At 41.4% G+C, this 23,911-nt stretch overlaps 1 protein-coding gene across 7 annotated transcripts in view; it reads left to right on the top strand.

Annotated features, from left to right (window-relative positions):
• Positions 1–8,665: 8,665 nt before the first annotated feature.
• Positions 8,666–23,911, top strand: part of LOC141543076 (carboxypeptidase A5-like) — a 28,305-nt gene continuing 13,059 nt past the window's right edge. Inside the window, exons 1-8 of one of the 7 annotated variants that reach the window (XM_074267912.1) lie at positions 8,666–8,954; positions 10,201–10,588; positions 15,308–15,460; positions 16,008–16,089; positions 18,586–18,720; positions 19,192–19,290; positions 19,988–20,089; positions 23,504–23,605. In XM_074267912.1, the coding sequence (XP_074124013.1) occupies positions 15,360–15,460; positions 16,008–16,089; positions 18,586–18,720; positions 19,192–19,290; positions 19,988–20,089; positions 23,504–23,605 (621 nt within the window). In that variant the 5' untranslated portion in view covers positions 8,666–8,954; positions 10,201–10,588; positions 15,308–15,359. Of the gene's footprint in view, positions 8,988–9,686; positions 10,070–10,200; positions 10,589–14,057; positions 14,406–15,299; positions 15,461–16,007; positions 16,090–18,585; positions 18,721–19,191; positions 19,291–19,987; positions 20,090–23,503; positions 23,606–23,911 lie in introns of those variants that run through there. The other 6 variants (XM_074267907.1, XM_074267908.1, XM_074267910.1 and 3 more) reach the window with 6 other exon arrangements.

The raw sequence follows: 23,911 nt of genomic DNA, 5'->3' as shown, positions 1-23,911 counted from the left end.
AGAGAGAGAGAGAGAGAGAGAGAGAGAGAGAGAGAGAGAGAGAGAGAGAGAGAGAGACAGAGAGAGGGAGGGAGGGAGGGAGGGAGGGAGGGAGAGAGAGAGAGAGAGAGAGAGAGAGAGAGAGAGAGAGAGAGAGGGAAAGAGGGAGGGAGGGAGGGAGGGAGGGAGGGAGGGAGGGAGAGAGAGAGAGAGAGAGAGAGAGAGAGAGAGAGAGAGAGAGAGAGAGAGAAAGCGGGGGGCAGGCAGCTCACATAGCTCAGACTGGAGAGGGGAGGGGTACGATCTCTTCTGTTTCTGCAAAAAGACTTTTACCCCAGTGTGGATGTTCCATCTTGGCAGCAAGCCAGGAGCAGCAGAGAGGGTGTAAACACCAGAGGTGAAGAATAAAACCCAGGAAAGCTAGTGTCTCTTGGGACCCAGCCACCCCCACCCCCACCCAGAGTGACTCAGTGTGTTCTTAGAGCCTAAGAGTGCAGACCCAGCACAGCCATCACTGTCCTGCTAGTGCCTCGCTGCTATCTCCCGAGGTCTGTAGAAAAAGCCCAGTAACACCATCCAGGCCCATCCCCCCCAAAAAACCAGATCAATTGATTCTCTTGTCAATTTGTTTTCTTCGATTCCCACTCTGACAAAATGAACAAAAAATTTAAAAGGGCTCTAACCATTGACAGCTGTATGGAGAGAGAGCAGACTTCAAATACTGAGGACACTAAAAGCAGATTGTCTCCAGAGGAATCACCTAAGGGGGATATAAGCTGCTCCTCAATACATACGACTCTCATAGAGGAAATCAAAAAGGCTCTCACAAGAGAGCTAAAAGAGAAATGGGAAAAGGAAAGGGAAGCTTGGCAAGAGAGCCTGGAGAAGTCATTCCACGCATTTAAAGACAGAGTGGATAAAGAAAACAAATCATTGAGAAATAAAATTAGTGAATTAGAAAAAGTAAACAACTCCAAGGAAAACAGGATTAGTGAGCTGGAAAAAGAAAACAGCTCTCTAAAAAATAAAATGGATGAAATGGAAAAAAATTCCATAGAAGAAAAAAACTCACTTAAAAATTCAATTGGACAATTACAAAAAGATATAAAAAAAGTGAGTGAAGAAAATACAAAAATGAAAATTAGACTCGAACAAGTAGAAATGAATGACTCAAGGAGAAACCAAGAAGTAGTCAAACAAAACCAGAAAAACGAAACAATTGAAAAGAATGTCAAGTACCTTATTGGAAAAACAACAGACCTGGAAAACAGATCCAGGAGAGACAATTTGAGAATAATCGAACTCCCTGAAAAATGTGAGGAAAAAAAGAGCCTGAACACTATTTTCCAGGAAATTATCAAAGAGAACTGCCCAGATGTTTTGGAAACAGAGGGTAAAATAGACATTGAAAAAATTCATCAATCACCTACTGAAAGGGACCCTAAAATCAAAACGCCAAGAAATATACTGGCTAAGTTCAAGAACCATCAGACGAAGGAAAAAATATTGGAAGCTGCTAGAAAAAAGCAATTCAGATATGGAGGAGCCACAATAAGGATAACCCAGGACCTAGCAGCATCCACATTAAAAGAATGAAGGGCCTGGAATATGATATTCTAAAGACTGAGGAACTTGGTATGCAGCCAAGAATAACTTACCCAGCAAAAATGAGCATCGTTTTCCAGGGAAGAAGATGGAAATTTAACAAAATAAATGAATTCCATCTATTCTTGATGAAAAAACCAAGTCTACACAAAATGTTTGATCTTCAAATACAGAACTCAAGAGATTTCTAAAAAGGTAAAAAGAAATCTTGAGAACTATATTTCTGCCACAAAAATATGTAAAGAACACATGTATAATTTGTCCTAGAAACTAGAGGTGGAAAGGAAATTATATCATAAAAAAGGGTAAAGTGGTGGTACTATGTCTCATGAAGAGGCAAAGGTAACCTATTATATCTGAGAGGAAGAAAGGAGGGGGATGAACATAGTGTGTATCAATAGGCATATTCGATTTATGGTGAAACTTCTTCTACTTCATTGAAAAGTGAGAGGGAAGGAGTAAACTAAGGGGAAGGGAATACAGAAATTGTGAGAAAAAAGGATAAAATAGGAAGAGGAATTTTAAGGTGGGGAAGGGATACTAAAAAGTGAGGGCTGTGAAAAGCAAGTGGTGTTCACAAGTTTAATACTGGGTAGGGGGGTAAGAGGGAAGGAAAGGAGAAATGCATAAGCAGGGGTTAACAGGATGGCAAGCAATATAGAATTAGTCATTCTAACCATAAATGTGAATGGGGTAAACTCCCTCATAAAGAGGAAGCAGTTACCAGACTGGATTAAAAGCCAGAATCCTACTACATGTTGTTTATAGGAAACACACCTGAAACAGGGTGATACATTCAAAATAAAAGTAAAAGGGTGGAGCAGAATCTACTATGCTTCAGGTGAAGCCAAAAAAGCAGAGGTAGCCATCCTCATTTCAGATCAAGCAAAAAGAAAAATTGATCTAATTAAAAGAGACAAGGAAGGTCATTATAACCTGCTAAAGGGTAGCATAGATAATGAAGCAGTATCAATATTAAATGTATACGCACCAAGTGGTGCAGCATCTAAATTCTTAAAAGAGAAATTAAGAAAGCTGCAAAAAGAAATAGACAGCAAAACTATAATAGTGGGAGATCTCAACCTTGCACTCTCAGAATTAGATAAATCAAACCACAAAATAAATAAGAAAGAAGTCAAAGAGGTAAATAGAATACTAGAAAAGTTTAATATGATAGATCTTTGGCGAAAGCTAAATGAAGACAAAATGGAGTACACTTTCTTCTTAGCAATTCATGAAACCTATACAAAAATTGGTCATATATTAGGACATAAAAACCTCAAAATCAAATGCAGTAAGGCAGAAATAGTAAATGCATCCTTTTCAGACCACAATGCAATTAAAATTATATTTAATAAAAAGCCAGGGGAAAATAGACCAAAAATATATATATAATTGGAAACTAAATAATCTTATACTAAAGAATGATTGTGTAAAACAGCAAATCATAGACATAATTAATAACTTCACCCAAGAAAATGACAATAATGAGACATCATACCAAAATGTATGGGATACAGCCAAAGCAGAAATAAGGGGAAGTTTTATATCTCTAAAGGCCTACTTGCATAAAATAGAGAAAGAGAGGGTCAACGAATTGGGCTTACAACTAAAAATGCTAGAAAAGGAACAAATTAAAAACGCCCAGACAAACATGAAACTTGAAATTCTAAAAATAAAAGGTGAGATTAATAAAATTGAAAGTAAAAAAACTATTGAATTAATTAATAAAACTAAGAGTTGGTTCTATGAAAAGACCAACAAAATAGACAAACTCTTAGTAAATCTGATTTAAAAAAGGAAAGAGGAAAAGCAAATTGTTAGTCTTGAAAATGAAAAGGGAGAACTCACCCCTAATGAAGAGGAAATTAGAACAATAGTTAGGAGCTGCTTTGCTCAACTTTATGCCAATAAATTCGATAACTTAAATGAAATAGAAAAATACCTTCAAAAATATAGCTTGCCCAGATTAACAGAGGAAGAAGTAAATAGTCTAAATAGTCCCATTTCAGAAAAAGAAATAGACCAAGCTATTAACCAACTCCCTAAGAAAAAATCCCCAGGACCAGATGGATTTACATGTGAATTCTACCAAACATTTAAAGAACAATTAACTCCAATGCTATATAAACTGTTTGAAAAAATAGGGATTGAAGGAATCCTACCAAATTCCTTTTATGACACAGACATGGTACTGATACCTAAATCAGGTAGGCTGAAAACAGAGAAAGAAAATTATAGACCAATCTCCCTAATGAATATTGATGCTAAAATCTTAAATAAAATATTAGCAAAAAGACTACAGAAAATCATCCCCAGGATAATACATTATGACCAAGTGGGATTTATACCAGGAATTCAGGGCTGGTTCAATATTAGGAAAACTATTAGCATAATTGACTATATCAATAACCAAATTAACAAAAACCATATGATCATCTCAATAGATGCAGAAAAAAGCATTTGATAAAATCCAACATTCATTCCTACTAAAAACACTTGAGAGTATAGGAATAAAGGACTATTCCTTAAAATAATAAGGAGCATATATTTAAAACCGTCAGTAAACATCATATGTAATGGTGATAAACTAGAACCTTTCCCTGTAAGATCAGGAGTGAAACAAGGTTGCCCACTATCACCATTACTATTCAATATAGTACTAGAAATGCTAGCCTCGGCAATAAGAGCTGAGAAAGAGATTCAAGGAATTAGAGTAGGTAATGAGGAACTCAAACTATCACTCTTTGCAGATGACATGATGGTATACTTAGAGAACCCCAAAGACTCTGCTAAAAAGTTATTAGAAATAATTCAGAGCTTTAGCAATGTTGCAGGATACAAAATAAATCCACATAAATCCTCAGCATTTTTATACATTACCGACACAATCCAACAGCAAGAGATACAAAGAGAAATTCCATTCAAAATAACAGTCTATAGTATGAAATATTTGGGAATATATCTACCAAAGGAGAGTCAGGAATTATATGAGCAAAATTACAAAACACACAAAAATAGTCAGATTTAAATAATTGGAAAGACATTAAGTGCTCTTGGATAGGCCACGCAAATATAATCAAGATGACAATACTCCCTAAACTAATCTATTTATTTAGTGCTATACCAATCAGACTCCCAAGAAACTATTTTAATGACCTAGAAAAAATAACAACAAAATTCATACGGAAGAACAAAAGGTCGAGAATTTCAAGGGAAGTAATGAAAAAAAAAAAATCAAATGAAGGTGGTCTAGCTGTACCTGACCTAAAACTACATTATAAAGCAGCAGTCACCAAAACCATTTGGTATTGGCTAAGAAATAGACTAGTTGATCAGTGGAATAGGTTAGATTCACAGAGCAAGATAGTGAATAAAAATAGCAATCTAGTGTTTGACAAACCCAAAGATCCCAACTTTTGGGATAAGAATTCATTATTTGACAAAAACTGCTGGGAAAACTGGAAATTAGTATGGCAGAAACTAGGCATGGACCCACATTTAACACCACATACTAAGATAAGATCAAAATGGGTCCAAAATTTAGGCATAAAGAACAAAATCATAAATAAATTAGAGGAACATAGGATAGTTTACCTCTCAGACTTGTGGAGGAGGAAGGAATTTGTGTCCAAATGAGAACCAGAGATCATTATTGATCACAAAATAAAAAATTTTGATTACATTGAATTAAACAGCTTTTTCACAAACAAAACTAATGCAAACAAGATTAGAAGGGAAGTAACAAATTGGGAAAACATTTTTACAGTTAAAGATTCTGATAAAGGCCTCATCTCCAAAATATACAGAGAATTGACTCTATAAGAAATCAAGCCATTCTCCAATTGATAAATGGTCAAAGGATATGAACAGACAATTTTCAGATGATGAAATTGAAACTATATCCACTCATATGAAAGTGTTCCAAATCACTATTGATCCAAATTAAGACAACTCTGAGATACCACTACACACCTTTCAGATTGGCTAAAATGACAGGAACAAATAATGATGAATGTTGGAGGGGATGTGGGAAAACTGGGACACTGATGCATTGTTGGTGGAGTTGTGAAAGAATCCAACCATTCTGGAGAGCAATTTGGAACTATGCCCAAAAAGTTATCAAACTGTGCATACCCTTTGATCCAGAAGTGCTACTCCTGGGCTTATATCCCAAGGAAATACTAAAGAAGGGAAAGGGACCTGTATGTGCCAAAATGTTTGTGGCAACCCTTTTCAGAGTGGCTAGAAACTGGAAAATGAATGGATGTCCATCAATTGGAGAATGGTTGGGTAAATTATGGTATATGAAGGTTATGGAATATTATTGTTCTGTAAGAAATGACCAACAGGAGGAATACAGAGAGGCTTGGAGAGACTTACATCAACTGATGCTGAGTGAAACGAGCAGAACTAGGAGATCATTATACACTTCAACTATGATACTGTATGAGGATATATTCTGATGGAAGTGGATATCTTCAACATAGAGAAGAGCTAATCCAATTCCAATTGATCAATGATGGACAGAATCAGCTATAACCAGAAAAGGAACACTGGGAAATGAGTGTTTGTTTTTCTCCCCAGGTTATTTTTACCTTCCGAATCCAATTCTTCCTTTGCAACAACAACAACAACAAAATTCGGTTCTGCACATATATATTGTACCTAGGATATACTATAAGATATTTAATATGTATAGGAATGCCTGCCATCTAGGGGAGGGAGTGGAGGGAAGGAGAAAATTCAGAACAGAAGGGAGTACAAGGGATAATGTTGTAATAAATGTTATAATTATAAAATTAATAAAATAAATGATAAAGATGAAAAAATGATTAATTTTCCACACTTTACTGATTAATCTCAAACCTCCAGAATATGCTAAGATGTTTTTAGTGCTTTTACAACTTTAATTGTCCAACTTTGTCTCTGTGACCCCAACTTGTCCAGTGCTTGGATCACAAAAAAAAAAAAACAAAAAAAAAAAAAACAAAGTCAGGGTTCTCCTTTTCAGGTGGGAGTTGTAGATGTTAATAAACCTTTCCCAGTATTCCAACTGCAGCCCTTAGAAGTTTTTCTTTCTGGCTACATTAAAAATCTCTCAAGATAACAGAATCTTGCTCACAGTACAAACATAATACAGATATTCTGCAAACACGAAGGCACAGACCCAGACAAAATGGCAAGTGAATTACAAACAAGAAAGCATGAAATTAAAATAAGATAGCAGGGAACATGCTATAAAATAAATTTGTAAGGATTTGGGAAATTACCGCAAAAATAGAAAAGGATAAATGACATCATGGGATTGAGGTTCATGTGATTGGTGGGAAGTTTGGTAATGGGGGCTAATAGTGACCTTTTTCTTTCATGAAATTAAGAAGGACTCATTGTCTGGATTACCTTTAAAGGTGTTTGTCTTGTCCCCTGGAAGGATGGTCTAAATGAGGGGCTGGCAAAAAAGCATTTTGCAAAAATGGAGGAGACCATGAAATCCATGGAGACCCGAACCTATGGAAGCTTGATCCATTTTCCTTTCCTTCTCCAGAACAAACCCAGTTGGAGAATAATTGTAGTTGAAACCATTAGGAGACCACTTTTCCTGATCCTCTAAGTTCTGTTGTGGCCAAATGGTGTTTCAAAAAATATATGAGCTTCCTTTTCCTCCTTCCTGAACTTGTCCCAATAGTCTAGGAAGCATCCAAGTGTAGTGTTTTTGGGAATGGGAGAGACCCTGTCCCACTTTATCTCACAGCAGCCCCTTCCCTCAGCATCCCAAAGTGAGGAAGAAAAAGGGAAAGTGGCTAGATAGAAGGAAGGTAGATGGTACAGATATTAGAGCAAGGATGGGGAAAGGATGTGGCTCTCTGTGACCTCCAAAATAGTTGTGATATCTGCTTTATCTGGGAAAGAAGTGTTTCTTTGATCATGATAGTAACAGCTGAGAAAACATTTCTGGGGCAAAATTCAAGGTCTTTGTTCAGGAGCCTGTGTCATCATTATGAAGCATATATGATGACTTGTGTTTCTTGGCTTCCCCATGAGTGGAGGTGGAAGAGGGAGGGAGAAAATTTGGAAGTGAAAATAAAAATACAATTTTAAAAAGTAGATTAAAAAAAAAAAAAGGAAAACCGTATGAGGAAAGATGATGGATGATTATGAGCAGTATCTTCCCATAAAACAGAGAGAAGCAGTGAAAGTTAAAACTAGCCTTTAATATCTTGGCAAGATATCCAAATAAACAATCATTCCAAAGGCATTTAAGGATGAAAATGAAAGTACTATCAGCTGTTCCACAAATAAGACACTTTAATTTCTTGGCTTTGGGCATTTTCTCTGGCCCATGCCTGAAACTCTCCCATTTCTCTACTCCACCTACTCACCTGTCTCTCTTTTAAATGTAGGCATTTTGCAGAAAGCCTTTCTTAATTCTCTAAATTCCTTCTGTTAATTATATCTTGGTCTCAGTTTGAGCCTATTTGTTTGTTGTTTGTACCATTAAACTATAAGCTCCCTGAGGGCAGGAAATGTCTGTGGTCTCTGTATTCCCAGTGCTTAACCCAGTGCCTGGCACCTAGTAGGTGCTTAATAAATGCTAGCTGGTTGTTAAATGATGCTGAGGGAATAGGATATGTATGTAGATTAGGAAATATATGATAATTTAAGGAGAGAGAGAGAGAGAGTAGTTAACTACATGAGGGAAGAGTATTAGCAGTATGATATATAATGTAATGAAATGTAATTTAATAATATAATATTATATGACATAACATAATATAATATAATGTAACATAGCATAATATAATGAAATGTAACATAATATGATATAAAATATAATATGGCATTCTGGCTCCTCTCTGGTGTCTTGTCATAGCTTCATTTGCCTGATTTGCCACCTAAGATGTGCAGGTCCTGAAGAGACTGGGGAGAGTTGATGACACTGGATGCAGCTCACTTTTTATAGGTAGCAAACAAAGGACTCGGTGGCCCCTGCCCCACCCCCGTTTTGGACACTAGCTTTATGACAGTTGGACTCTGCCACCTGGCCATGGCCTGGCAGCATTTTTTCAGCTTCGTGTCTTAGAGGTGGAGTTTGGGGACAGACAGAAGTCCAGTGAGATTTCAGATCACGGAAAGCATTGCTCCTGAAACCCTGCAGTGTCTCCGGCTGTAACAAGGAGAAACACCAGAGTTCATAGAGTTTTCTAAAGGAGTGATGAGTTCTCTGCACGGATCCAACTCTAGCTGGGCTGGGGCCATGAAGTTTGTCATCAGAGACTAGATCTTCCCATCGCTTGATTCCAGACTTTGGACAGGAGTGTGGAAACAGACTTTATCCTAACCAGGATTTTCCATGTTTGGAGATTCAAGTAGGTACAACGAAATGGAAGAGGAAGTTTGGGGTACGTGTGATGAATACTCTGATTTTTTTTTCTCTTTTTTTATTATAGATTTTAATATACAAAACATATACATGGGCAATTTTTCCACATTGACCCTTACAAAACTTTCTGTCCCAGCTTTTCCCCTCCCTCCTCCCACCCCCTCCCCTAGATGGCAGGTAGTCCCATACATGTTCCATACAATATATATATAAGAAATACTCTGATATTTAAATGCTTCTGGTTTATTTGTTTATTTTTTACCATTTTGACTGAATGTGTCTCTAAAAGGGACACACACACGTCAGAATCAGGACTATTCCATTCAGGGGCCACTCTATGCAGCGGCTGATCCGATTTAGAAGACAGCAGCATTTTCTGGGGTTGGGTGTTAGTGATTGCACTTGAGCCGTTTACAATCCTTGGGTCTTCCGTCCATCATCGAGCTTCAGTATGAATTTATTAAGTTCCATAAGCACTGATTAGGTCCTTTATTATGCGCTGGGCAGCAAAGTGGCTCCGGACAGAGAATCAGGAAGACCTGAGTCCGAATGGAGCGTGTGGGCCTCAGTTTCCTCGCCTGTAAAACGGAGGCACTGGGCCAGCATGTCTCTCAGCCGACCTTCCAAAAGTTAGAGCTGGGAGAGGTGCCCCTTTTATTCTCTAATTATCTGTGGAAAGGGCTCGTTTTGCTGCTGCATTTAAGGACCAGGCACTTTTCCATCTGGTTCGTAGCTGAAAACTTACTTAAACATTAATTGTGTCTGCTGTGTGCCAGGCATCCAGCTAAGTGTTACTTTTTAGATGAGAATTAGAATTGATTAGATTAGAACACCGGCTTCCTGAGGGCGGAACGGAAGTTTCTGCAGGCGTCCTCGGTGTTCAGCACGATGGAGAGCTAATTTAAGAGAACTAATGAAAGGGAAGGTACTTAAATCCATTCATTCAGTCACTAACCCTGCTATTCCCCGGTCCCACCGAGGAGAATGTGATTGAGGTAAAGGACTAATTCTGACTACGGGCTCTGCGAAAATTTCAGAAGGAGCGAATGGCTCCAGTTTTATTTAATGGATGAAGCTGGGCGGTTTCTTCAGCTGCTGTTTGTCAGTGTTTGTTTTTTCCTTTTTAAAAATTATTTTTTATTTTAAATTATTTATTGTTATTTTTTTTAATTTGAGCTCCAAATGTGCCTTTTTAATTTTTATTTTATTATTATTTTATTATCGGACCACAGACGTCGGCCCGGAGACTTAGCGGGCGGGGCCGCTTTATTTCAGGCCAGCAGGCGGAGGCGCGGGTTTCCCGGCACCACTTAGAACCCGCACCCGCGCAGTCCCTCCCATCACCTGGATACAGGCGGTAAATGTCAGCGCCGGTCATGTGTCCAGCAGCGCTCCGGCCTTCGGAGCCCGCGGGGCAAGGACGCGCCCGCCCGCCCGGAAGCGCCTCGGTGATTGACTGAGGGAGGCTCCTCACCCGGCAGCGGCTCCGCGGCCCCTCCTGGAGGCGGTGGCTCCCGGCCCCGCCCCGCCGCAGCCGCGCCTCCGAGCCTGTAGGCTCCTACCTCCGGGAAGGAAGCGGCGGAAAAGCCCCGCCCACCCAGCGCCCTGATTGGCCGAGCGGTGAGTGGCTGCGTGGAGGGCTGGGGAGCGGGAAGCGTGGGGAGCCGCATCAGCCGGCTCTGGGGGCGCTCCCGCCTCCTCCCGGTGACCTTGGGCAGCACAGGGCAGTGGAGGGGAAGAACCACTTATTACATGCCTACTGTGTGCACTTTGCAAATAGGACCTCATTTTATTCTCACAGCAGCCTTGGCTATGATGATCCTTCATTTGATTGTCTTCCTTACTGCCTGTGGGAGTTTGAACAAATCAAGCCAACACTCTGGGTTACCTCTGTGTGAGCAAGGGAATGGAAGAAGCATTTATTCAGCACCTACTGTGTGCAAGTGTCTCAGTTTATCCTCAAAACAATTCTGGGAGTAGGGGCCCCATTTGGGGTTTTCTCGGCAAAGACATTAGAGTGATCTGCCAGTTCTTTTTCCTGCTCATTTTACAGATGAGCAAACTGAGGCTATGGGTGAAATGAGTGCCCACATGACTAATGAGTAGACGCTGAGGCCGAATTTGAACTCAAGAAGATGAGTTTTCCTGACTCCAAGTCTGAGCCACCTAGCTCCCTAGAAAACTCCCCGGAATAGGAATTATATACATTGCAATCATGAAGATAGCATTTTTTCACCATGACTCCTTTGGAACTGTCTTGGGTGCAATAAATACAAATAAGGAGCCCAAGAAATGTTTAGGTAATGGACACCGGTCTAGAGTGTTTTGGGGATATCAATATTTGAGCCAGAGAAAATACCCAAGAAGATGTAATTCCGACTGTCTTGAGAAATGTAGCAGTGGGTTTTTTTTCATTATCTTACATTGATGTAATGTTTTGCAAAGTTTGCAAAACCATGTGAAATAGTAGTAGCAGTTATACTAATGAGAATGATGATAGTGTCATTTAGAAAGCACCTTCTATGTGCCAAGGACTGACTTAATTCTTAATCTCATTTGATCCTCCCAACAACCCTGGAAAATAAGGGCTATTTTCAGGGACTTAGCTCTTTTCAACAATGAGATGATTCAAGCCAGTTCTAGATTTGTGATGGAGAGAGCCGTATACACCCAGAGAGAGGAATGTGGGGACTGAATGTGGATCACAACATAGTATTTTCACCTTTTTTGTTGTTTGCTTGCTTTTTGTTTTCTTTCTCCTTTTTTTTTTCTCCTTTTTCTTGTGCAGCGTGATAATTGTGGAAATATATATAGAAGAATTGTACAAGTTTAACATATATTTGCTTACTTGCCATTTAGGGAAGAGGTTGGGGGAAAGAGGGGGAAAAATTTGGAACTCAAGGTTTTGCAAGGATGAATGTTGAAAACTTTTAACATATGTTGAAAATAAAAGGCTATTATTTCAAAAAAAGAAAAGCAAAACAATGTAGATACTGTATTTTTAGAAAATGTCCCTCCCCAAAAGAATACTATTATTATCCCCATTTTATAGATGAAGAAACTGAGGTAGACAGTGATTAAGTGACCTAGAATCACCCAGAGTGTTTGAGGTTACATTTGAACTTGTGTCTTCTCCATTCCAGGTCCCGCTATAGGAAGGAAATATAGAGTATTATTACTTAATGAAACTCAGAAAAAGGTTCAATAATTTGCTTTTGGTCACACAAGTAATAATAAGGGCTTGCATTTAGACAGAGAACAGGCTGAATGGTGCAAACCTTATCTCACTGGATCCTTACAACAAGCTTGGGAACAACAAGCTTATTATTCCTAATTTACAAAATTGGGAAACAAACTCAAGAGAGATCAAGGGTTTGCTTCTGGGATGGGCAGCTATTAAATGCTCAGCCAGATTCCATCCCCAGAGATTTAATGGCTCCAAGCCACCATACCCAGGTCTTGTGGCTTAGGTGTAAGTCTCAGAGAACCCCCAACTCCTCCCCATTGCAGGCTGTCATCCTTTTCTATTCAGGGACCCCTTTGATTATATCTTTTCTCCCAGCCCACATGTCTTCTAGCCTTTTAAATGTAATTCTATTCTACATTTCTATATTATATTCTATGATTCTAATATATCTAATGATAATAATAAATAGCTAGCATTCATATAGAACCTAATTATATACACAGTACACAGTAAGTTTCTGAGGCTGGATTTGAATTCAGGTTTTCCTGACTCCAGATCTAGTGCTCTCACCATTGTACTACCTGGATGACATAATAATAACTTACATTTATGTATAACAACAGCAACATTTATACAGAACTCTAAGATTTGCAAAGCACTATTTTACCTCATTTGATCCTCACAGAAATCCTGTGAGGTAGGGGTAATTATTGGTACCCCCATTTTACAGAAAAGTGAGGCTGAAATAAATTTTCAGTTTCCCAGAGTGCCAGCTAATATCTATTAATATTTTTTTTTAGTTTTTAATATTTATTTTTCTAAGGCTTTGGTTTCCATTTTTTTCTCCCTTTTTCCTTCCCTTCACTTCCTCCTCCCTAAAAGGGCAAATAATCTGATATAGATTATACATATTCAATCATATTAAACATGGTATCTATTTTTTTAATCCCATTTCATTTTTTTTAAGAAACAAAAATATTTCTTTTGTCCTCCCCACTTCTTTTCCATAAAAAGGGGGGCAATCTTTACTAAAAATATACATAGTCAAACAAAACAAATTCCCTCAACCATATAAACACATGTGTATATAATATAAACAAACACGTATATTTTCTCTATATATTATCTAATATTTACATTATTCTAATATATTGTTCCAATAAATAAAGCATATGCATAGATATATCGTTTATATGTTGGAATAATTTATTATAATGATATCCAAATTAGAATATTCCTAATATATACTTATGTACATCATTTCAATATATTATTCTAATAGGTATTATCCAATATACTTCCCATTTGTTATTCTAATAGGTATCATTCCAATATACATCCCTACATATTATTCTAATAGATGTTATTCCAATACACATTCCTATCTATTCTCATAGTTATTATTCCAATATGCATCCCTATTATTATAATAAATATTATCCCAATATATATTCCTATCTAGTATTCTCATAGATATTATTCCAGTACACATCCCTATTTATTATTCTCATAGGTATTATTCCAATATACATCTTTATTTATTATTCTAACAGGTATCATTGAAATACACATCCCTATCTATTATCCTAGAATGTCACTCATATATAGTTCCAATATATTATTTTTATATCCTACTACTCCTATATGGATCCTTCTCTTTCTCTATATGTGCACGTGTGTGTCTGTCTTTGACTTCACCCAGCTAGTGTCTAAGCCAGAAATAGGAGCTCAGGGCTTCCTTATTCCCAGACTCCTGAAGCTGGATGTCACTCTTTCAGGAAGTGGGGGGGGGGGAGAAGAAGAGAGAAGGGGAGAGGGTACCACCTGTGTCCCTTGGCAGTTGTTTGTTTGTTTGTTTGTTATTTAACTGTGAGTCTACTGGGGACCGAGGGCGCTGGGACAGGCAGGGAATAGAGCCACCCGGGAGGACTCCTGATGTCCCCAGTCCTCCTGGCCGCCTCCGTTAATCTGTCGTTCTGGGAAGCTCCGGGGATGGGAGCGGGCTTCTGAGAAGTGCCTCTGAGAGCGATCTTTGGTTAACTGCTGGTACCGGAGCGCCAGCTTTCCCCGCTGTGGGTCCTCGGCTCAGCGGCGCTGAAGATCTCTTTTCTGCTCCCGCTGTGACCGGTGACTCTGGCAGCCTCCCCATGGTGGTCTCCAGTCCCGTCTCTTGGGGAGATCTTGGTTCTGTGGACCCCGGGAAGAGATTCTGCATTAAGGAAAAGCATGTGGAAAACACCGGGAATGGTGGTAATGGCTTCTAAAACACAGGCCCTCAGTGCTCCTCCCCAAACTGGAAGGGGACACAATGGTACTGTCCCCCCGGAAGAGTCAGGAGTCAGGCTTACATTTTGTTAAGTAATTCAGCGAGCTTCTCTTAACTGTCTTCCCTCCCTTCTCCTCTGCGATGCACACCTACTATGTGCCCGGCACTATACTGAGCAATTTGCTTTTTTTCTTCCCACAACAAGTGCTATTGTTATCTGCATTTGGCAGATGGGAAAACTGAAACAGAGATAAATGACTTGTCTATGGTCACACAACTAGTAAGTGTCTAAAGCTGTATTTGAACTCAGGTTTTCCTTTTTCTAGCGGTGGTGTTCTATCCTGCACTTGCAGCACGCATGCAATGGGGATTAAACCCCAAGCTGGCTCTCCTGAGAGAAGGGAAGACGGAAGGGAAAGTGGGAGAGTGTGTATTAGGACCCAGAGAACAGGAAAGTTGTTTTTAAGTGTTAGAGAAATGCTAATTGTTTTTTAACATTGTTATTTCCCAATGACATTCATCTAAAATTATATTTTACACGCCTTGAATTTTCCTTCTTGGATTCTCATAAATATTACATAAAATTGTCTTGGAACAGTCACATCAAAGGGAATAGGGGAAACTCCTTTTGAGTAGCTCCCTAAATCAGAAATGATTTGGAATTGATCTGAACTCTCATTGTTCTGGAAGATAACGCCCAAATGCAGAGTAGAACACAGTTTTATTTCCCCCTTTGCCAGGGCTGAGAGTCTTTTGTCGGGTTCCTCTCTGACCCTCCACCTGCCCCAGGAGCTCTGCTACAGGTGGGGAGGGCGGGGCAGGTGCCCTAACCAGAGCTTCCAGCGGCTTCTCCATCCCTCATTTCTGTTCCTCCCAAGATAATCAGAGGCTTAGCTGCTGAGGCCATGAGGAACAGCCCTTGAACGCTCCACACGCCCATGGCAGCCGGGAGTCCTGCTCTGCTCTGGCTCATCATGAAGCATCTCCCCGTCTTGAGCTTCCTCCTGGCAGTAGTCTCCAGCCAGAAGATGTTCAGTGGGTAAGTAGGGGCTCTCTGCCTTGGAAAGTGGGTGGAATCTCACTAGAGAGAGCCAGAGCTTTCTAGCTGCCTCAGTTCTCAGTGCCTGTGAAATGGGTACATTTGCAGTCACTCCCTTCCCCCTTCCTCCTCTAATTCTTTCTTCCTATTAGCATCCTGATACATCCTGCCCTACAGCATGTAGGGCAAGCAGGGGAGGATCTGGAGCCGCTGAACTGGTCCTGCAATAACCATCTCTGTCCCCTTTTCTCCATTAAACAAATGTCTTTCCTCTTTCTCTCTCCCTTTCTTTTCTAATTCCCCACACTTTCTCTCCCTTTGCTCCTCCCTCTTTTCTCTGCAGCTGATCTCCATACCCAGAAGGGGTAGGGAGTGAGCTGGTCCACCCGGCCGAAGTTCTGCTGCTGGTACCCCTCCTTCTGGCTCCCCCCCCTTCCCCAATGCTTCTCCATCAAAAGAACCCCAGGGACTAACACCTCCCGTGGCTCCCACCTGCCCCGGACTCCCTGCCACCATCCCGCCCCTAGGCTTTTTTATGTCTTCCCAGAGACCAGGTTCTCCGTGTCAGGGCCAAGGACGAGAAGCAGCTCCAACTACTCAGGAATCTAGAGGACTCCGAAGACTTGAAGGTGAGCCTGGCCCCCGGGAGTTCCCATGATGCAATGGAGAAGCCACGAGTTCGAATCCCATCTGACCTTCAGTTGCTCTTGGGATTTTGGACAGATCCTCTCACTGGCTGGTTTCTCCTCTGCGCAATCAAGGGCTTGTGTCTGGAAATCCTCAGTCGGCCCTCTAGCCCCGAGCCCAGCGCTGCTGGGTTTAGACCCAGAGACTGACAGAAGGCTGCTTCCCAGCGCTCATCCCTGGACTCCCTCGGGGTGTCTCTAACCTGGAGCTGTCGTGAAATACTCATTAATTTTAATTCATTTTCACTTTTGAAAGTGGCTCTGTCACGCGGCATTTACCAAAGAGTGGGCGGGTGAGGTCCGTGGAATTAATGTAACAGCAGTCGGCCCCTCCCAAGAGGAGGGCTCCGCGGGAGGATTGGGGTCGTCTGGAGACCCTGCGTTAGCTGGCCCTCCTGTGCTAGAGCGCCCTTCCTGGGACCCCCAGCAACGCTAGCGGGAAGGAAGGAATCCGGCCTGGAGCACCCCTTCCTCCCCCATCCCTCCCCCATCCCTCCCCCATCCCTCCATGATCATAAAATTCCAGGGAAGCCCCAAGGACCCTTGCTGGGAAAGGTCAGGGCCCACAGGGATCCATCTCCATGCGTGTGGGCATTTATGCAGCTGAGCAGGATGGTTGAGCCGGGAACATCCAGTGAAACTGGGAGTTTAAGTCACAGTCATGGGGAAGGGGCATTTTTGTTGGTGCAAAATTGTATTCCTCAGTGTCCACTATCAGGAACTGAGCACCAGATAACTCATGGGTGTCTTATGATGAAAGAGCTCAGGGAAGCAAATGTGTGCTTTGGGTCCATCCTAATAGCCCATTTTACCATCTGGATGAAGTAGTGGTTAGAGTGCTAAGTGCAAATTCAGCCTTGGGGGCTTCCTGGCTGCAAGTCAGGCCTCTGCCTGCCTCAGTTTCCTGAACTGTAAAATGGGGATCATTATAGCACCCACTTCTCAGGAGTCTCCTGAGGATTAAATGAAATAATATTTGTAATATGTGCTTAGCACAATGACTAGAATATATGAGGCACTATCTAATTGTTATTTATTAATCTTATTACCTGTAAGAGTAGTGCCTGCCTTCCAGGCTTGTTGTGAGGATCAAATGAGATAATTAATCATAAAGAGGTATTATTAATCTTTTATTTCTTATATTTACATTCTTGTACATTATGGTTATAGATTTATAGTATATATTCATATATTTCCTATATTTATATCTTTAATAATAATATCAGTACTTTATTTAGGTTGGAAACCTTTCTCTAATAGTCAGAAAAAAATAACCAGGTTCCTGATACTTGTGTGAGGCTCTGTAGTTCCAAAGTGTCCTCACTTACATAATCACATTTGATCCTTACCAGCCCATGTTTTAAGGAAAGATAGACTTCATTGTCTCCATTTATAGATGAAGAAATGGGATTAAGAGAGATTAAAGGATTTTGCTCAAGGTGATAGTCAAGAGTCCTCTGAGTTTAGCAGAATTTCTTTTAATTATTATAATAAAACATATTTTATTGGGGGGGTAGTTGAGGCAACCAGTATTCCTGAACATAGTCATTCCCACAGATGAGACCAGTGGTTACCTCTGGGCACAATCCTCACTTCTATGAGTTTTTCTATTGATCACTTATCAAAGGATGTTATAAATAACTTTCCCCTTTTTAACAGAGAGCCACGAAGTGACTTTGGGACACCAAAGATGTCCAAGAGTAGAATCCAAATGTTCTTTTTTATGATCATGATAAGCATTTATAAAGCATTTTAATGTTTGTTGTGTAATGCATACATCTATATGTGTGTGTGTATATATATATTTATATATATAATATACATATTCTCATTTTATTCTCATAACATATATCTTGGGAGATAGATACTATTATTATCCCCTATTTTGCAGAATAAAAACTCAAGGCAGGGCAAGGATAAGTAACACAGGTGGCCAATTTTGGTGAAGGAATCCAAATGTTTCATAAGCTTTTGTTATATAAGGAACTTGAAGTTTTCCTGTCCATTCCATGGCAGAAGGAAAGGGATATGTTCTCTGTATAATTCCATTCAACACCTGGTCTTTGTTGTTCCAAAAGGCCTTTTCCATTATAATTACAGTGATTGGTGATCACTCATCCCCACTTTAGATAAAGTCTCTAATAAGAGGTGCTTGAGGACCTTTGGGACCCAAAGATGCTCCAGCCCAAGGTGGAGTTTGCCCAAGAAGCAATGCTGGAAGATAGCAGTGGTTTGGGCAGCATGGGGTTGAAAGAAATTCTCTGTTTGTATCTCCCCCTCCCTATAACTCTGCCATTAGGGTAGGGTGAAATATAGGAGGGGAGAGACTGTGCCGGATAACAGTAGACCAAGCCCTCACATTCCACCTGAGTGTAAATGTTCGGGGTTACATGATGAAACTCAACCTATTTTCCTTCCTCTGCTCCTTTCCCTGCAAAGGTTGATTTCTGGCACGCTCCAGCTAGGCCCAGCTTCCCCGTGGATATGAGAGTTCCTTTTTCTAACCTGAACACTGTCAAAAACTACCTGAATTCCAGTGGTATCTCCTATACCGTCATGATAAAGGATATCCAGGTATGACCAAGAATCTCTCATTAATTAATCAATTAATTAAACTTTAATGTGGGCTTCCATTTAAGTTAGTAGGCAAAGAGAGCACAGCTCTTCGTTTGTGAAATGAGAAACCTGAACAACTTCTAAGGTCTGAGCCTTTGATTTTAGACTCCTTTAATAAAAAAATAAAAAAAGGAGGCTTCAGAACATTAAATGATTTGCCCCAAGTCACACAGGTGCCTTGTAGAACTAAGATTTGAACCCGGGTCTTTTGATTCCCAAGCCTGTACCATTTACACTAGTTATGACTGAAGTGACAGAGCTGGGCTGTAACCCCAGACTCCTACCCTTGTGGGAGTGGCTGGGTGCACAAGCCAATGGCCTTGTATTCCCATCAGTCATCTCTTCTCTGTCCCCAGCTGATTGGTGGCACTATTTTAGACAAAGAAGCCATCAAGCTGACCTCCTAGCATTGGGGGTTTTTTATTCCAGGTGCTGTTAGATGAGGAAAAAAAAGGCATGTCGTCCTCCCAGAGACTGGAGAGGAGTACTAGTAGCTTCAGGTACAATGCTTACCACACTCTAGAGGAGGTAGGTATACAATCTAATTAAATGAACACTTATTAATCACCTGCTGTATGCAAATGAAACACCATTCTTATCTTTAGGGAGTTTACTTCCTGGAGGTGTGGAATAGCATTTAGAGTAGCTGGGGGAATAACACTTAGTTAATAAAGGTAACATAATTTGAAGATGATAGATTATAATCAACTGAAAAGATCAGGAAAGGCTCCCCACAGAAATATGCCAATATCCCTGAGCTGTTCTCTCTGGGCTAGCCTGCTTGGCAGTAGTACCTTCTGTAGTCCCCAGAAATAATCAACCTAATGAAGATATTAATTCCCTCTCACAACCTATGACTCCCCATCTCAGGCTGCCTGTCACATGACTTTTTTTGGGTTAAAAGCCTACCATGCAAATGACATGAGTCAGGACAACCTGCCTAGTGGAAAAAATTTTTCCTACTGGAAAAAAATCAAAGAACACATCCTGTTTCCCCCTCAAAGAACTTTGTTTAATTCTTATTACCATGATTATTACTGCTATTATGACCCTCCGGGCGTTCTTCACCTGCATTAATACCATATATCCTAAATAAAGGTTGTACTTCCCCCCCAAAATCTTACTGGCCTATTATCCTTATCATTTTTTGTGTGTGCTTTTTCTCTCCAAGTCCCCTTTTCTCTCTCATGGCCACTGCCAGTTATCTAAAGTGTCTTTCTTTCAGATCTACACCTGGATGGACAATTTAGTGGCTGAACATTCAGACCTGGTCTCAAAAATTATGATTGGTAAAACCTTTGAAAAGCGTCCCATTTTTGTGCTGAAGGTAATGCCTTAATCCCATTCATATACTTTCCTCCATACCCTATGTTCTCTCTCTCTCTCTCTCTTTTTTTCCTGGTTACAAATGCACATTAATTTTTTAAATATATATTTCGTTATAAGTCATATTGGGAGAGAAAAATCAGAACAAAAGGGAAAACCATGAAAGGAAAAAAAAAAACAGAAGAAAATAAGTGGACATAGAATGCGTTTACATTCAATCTCTATAGTTTTCTCTCTGGATGCAAATGGTGTTTTCTATCCAAAGTTTATTGGGATTACTTTGGATCAGTGAGGACCAAGTCTTTCATAGTTGATCACTGCACATTCTTGCTGGTACTGTGTACATTGTATTCCTGGTTCTGCTTTTTTCTGTCAGCATCAGTTTGTGCAAATCTTGCCAGGCTTTTCTAAAATCAGTTGTTCATCATTTTTTGTAGGACAGTAATATTCCATTACTTTCATATATCACAACTTATTCAGCCATTCCCCAACTGATGGGCCTCAATGCTCTACTCCCACTCATCCCTTCCCCTTCCATTAAAGGCTTGGAGTCCCATGGAGTAAGGAGTTGGGTGACTATTGGGACAAATGACTTCTTGGAGATTTTTCCCTGTTGAGTTTTAAGTACAGGACACTCTCCCATCAATTTGGTTGGTTTAGATTCCATCCTGAATGGTGTGAGCTCCAAGCCCAGAATTTTAGGATTCATGGACATGGGTAGCCATCACCTCCATCTCACAGTGAGATTGTGAACAAGCTCAGTCACACAGAGGCTCTCAAAGGTGCATCCTCAGTGGGAGGGTCATTAAGGAATTAGGGCTGCAGTATTTGAAATGTTGAGTATGGATGGGTCAATATACCTCTGGTTGCCTCAGTTGCTCCATTGGCTAACCAGGAATAGGAATGCACACACACAATTCATACATTTACACATGCTGATATGCACACTCACCCTCACAACACACTCTTGCACACACACACTTGTGCACACATTCACACAATACATCCACACTCATTTGTACACACACACACTTGTGCACACACCCACATACATGCACACACACAACTTATGCATTCACACATGTTCACACATGTACACTCAAAATATACTCTTGCACACACACTTGTGCAACACACCCACACACATGCACACACACAACTCATGCATTCACCACATGCTTACATGTGCACACTCACAACACACTCTTGTACACACACTTGTGCACACACTCACACATGCACACACAACTTATGCATTCACACATGTTCACACATGTATACTCACAACACGCTCTCGCACACACTTGTGCACATGCACACACTCAACACTCTTGCACACACACTTGTGCACACATGCACACTCACACACATGCTTGCACACACACTTGTGCACACACATGCACACACACAACTCATGCATTCACATGTTCACATGTGCACTCACAACACACTCTTGCACACACACACTTGTGAACACACTCACACAATACATACATACTCATTTGTACACACCCCCACACACATGTACACACAACTTATGCATTCACACATGTTCATATGTGCACACTCACAACATTCTTGCACACACACTTGTGCATACTCACACACATGCACACACACAACTTATGCATTCACACATGTTCACACATGTATACTCACAATATGCTCTTGCACACACTTGTGCACATGTGCACACTCACAACACACTCTTGCACACACACTTGTGCATACACATGCACACTCACACACATGCACACTCACACACATGCACACACACAACTTATGCATTCACACATGTTCACACATGTACACTCATAACAGACTCTTGAACACACACTTGTGCACACACATGCACACACACAACTCATGCATTCACATGTTCACATGTGCACTTACAACACACTCTTGCACACACACACTTGTGAACACATTCACACAATACATACATACTCATTTGTACACACCCCCACACACATGTACACACAACTTATGCATTCACACATGTTCATATGTGCACACTCACAACATTCTTGCACACACACTTGTGCATACTCACACACATGCACACACACAACTTATGCATTCACACATGTTCACACATGTATACTCACAATATGCTCTTGCACACACTTGTGCACATGTGCACACTCACAACACACTCTTGCACACACACTTGTGCATACACATGCACACTCACACACATGCACACACACAACTTATGCATTCACACATGTTCACACATGTACACTCACAACACACTCTTGCACACACACTTGTGCACACACATGCACACACACAACTCATGCATTCACATGTTCACATGTGCACTCACAACACACTCTTGCACACACACACTTGTGAACACACTCACACAATACATACATACTCATTTGTACACACCCCCACACACATGTACACACAACTTATGCATTCACACATGTTCATATGTGCACACTCACAACATTCTTGCACACACACTTGTGCATACTCACACACATGCACACACACAACTTATGCATTCACACATGTTCACACATGTATACTCACAATATGCTCTTGCACATACTTGTGCACATGTGCACACTCACAACACACTCTTACACACACTTGTGCACACAGAGTTGTGCACACTCATCCATATGCACACACACAACTTATGCATTCACACATATGCACATGTGCACACTCACAACACACTTGCATACACACACACTTGTGCACACAACTCACACACTCGCATTTACACAAAATGTGCTGGAGAAATTGAGGCAAGACAGAGGTTAGAGGCTTTTAATATCTTATTAACAAAGAGCTCGGACTAGTCTTGTCTCAAAGCATTCAGCATCTGGTAATTCATTCTAGAGACTTTTATAGGACTCCGGTTTCCAGGGAAGCAAAGGCAGGAGGGGAGAGGCTCTAGTAAGCCCTAATTTCGGGAAGGGCCGTAAATTCTGGTAAGCGGGTGTGAAGAAGGGGGCCCGGTCAGGGACAGGAGGCTGCAGCAGGCGGACAGTAAGCATGGGCAATGAGCCACCTAAGGCTGTGTGACGCTGGGATGCCAGAGAGGCCAGAGCTTACCGGCCTGATGGTCAGGAGGGGGGACACGCTAACTCAGGGAAACCAAGATATCACAATTCGGGGAAATGAGGCGTTTCCGCACCCAACACTCGCACTCACACATGCGCACCCACACATGCGCACCCACACTGGCACACGCCTACTTGCACACATTCACACATTTACACTCACTCACACCACGTCAGTGCCCACACCCCCATCTGGGAGCCCTGCAAACCCAGCTGAGCCCTTGTGGGGAGTCTGGGGAGCCCCCCTACGGCGCGCCCCTCCCCTCCCCCATCCCCCTTTCCCTGCCACCCGCTGTTTCACCCAGTGGGCACCCGTTTCTGTCTCCCAGTTCAGCACCGGAAACAAGAGCCGGCCCGCTATCTGGATCGACAGCGGCATCCACGCTCGGGAGTGGATCACCCAAGCCACCGGCGTGTGGACCGCCATGAAGGTGAGGAGGGGTGAGCGCCCGCGGGGAGGCGCCGCAGGCAGAGCGGGCACGTGGCTGACGTCACCCAGAATGGGGCCTGTGTCCGATGTGCACGTGCGCGTGCCCTGCCTGCGTGGGCATTGGAGGAGAGCTGACAGGTTTAGGGCAGAATTGGGCGCAACCACAAACAGTGGGCTCGGACTCTCGGACCGTCCTACCTGGGCTCTGGGCCAGCCCAAGAGCAGAGCAAGGTCCGTTTGCCGTTTGTTAAGCATCCACGGCGGTGCTACGCGGACAGGGCCAGGACAGAATGTTGTCGGAGCCGCG

Source organism: Sminthopsis crassicaudata, chromosome 5 (genome assembly GCF_048593235.1).
Source record: "Sminthopsis crassicaudata isolate SCR6 chromosome 5, ASM4859323v1, whole genome shotgun sequence".
In the NCBI taxonomy this organism is placed as follows: Eukaryota; Metazoa; Chordata; class Mammalia; order Dasyuromorphia; family Dasyuridae; genus Sminthopsis; species Sminthopsis crassicaudata.
Note: the sequence above shows the minus strand (reverse complement) of the source record. Positions and strands in the feature narration are given on the sequence as shown.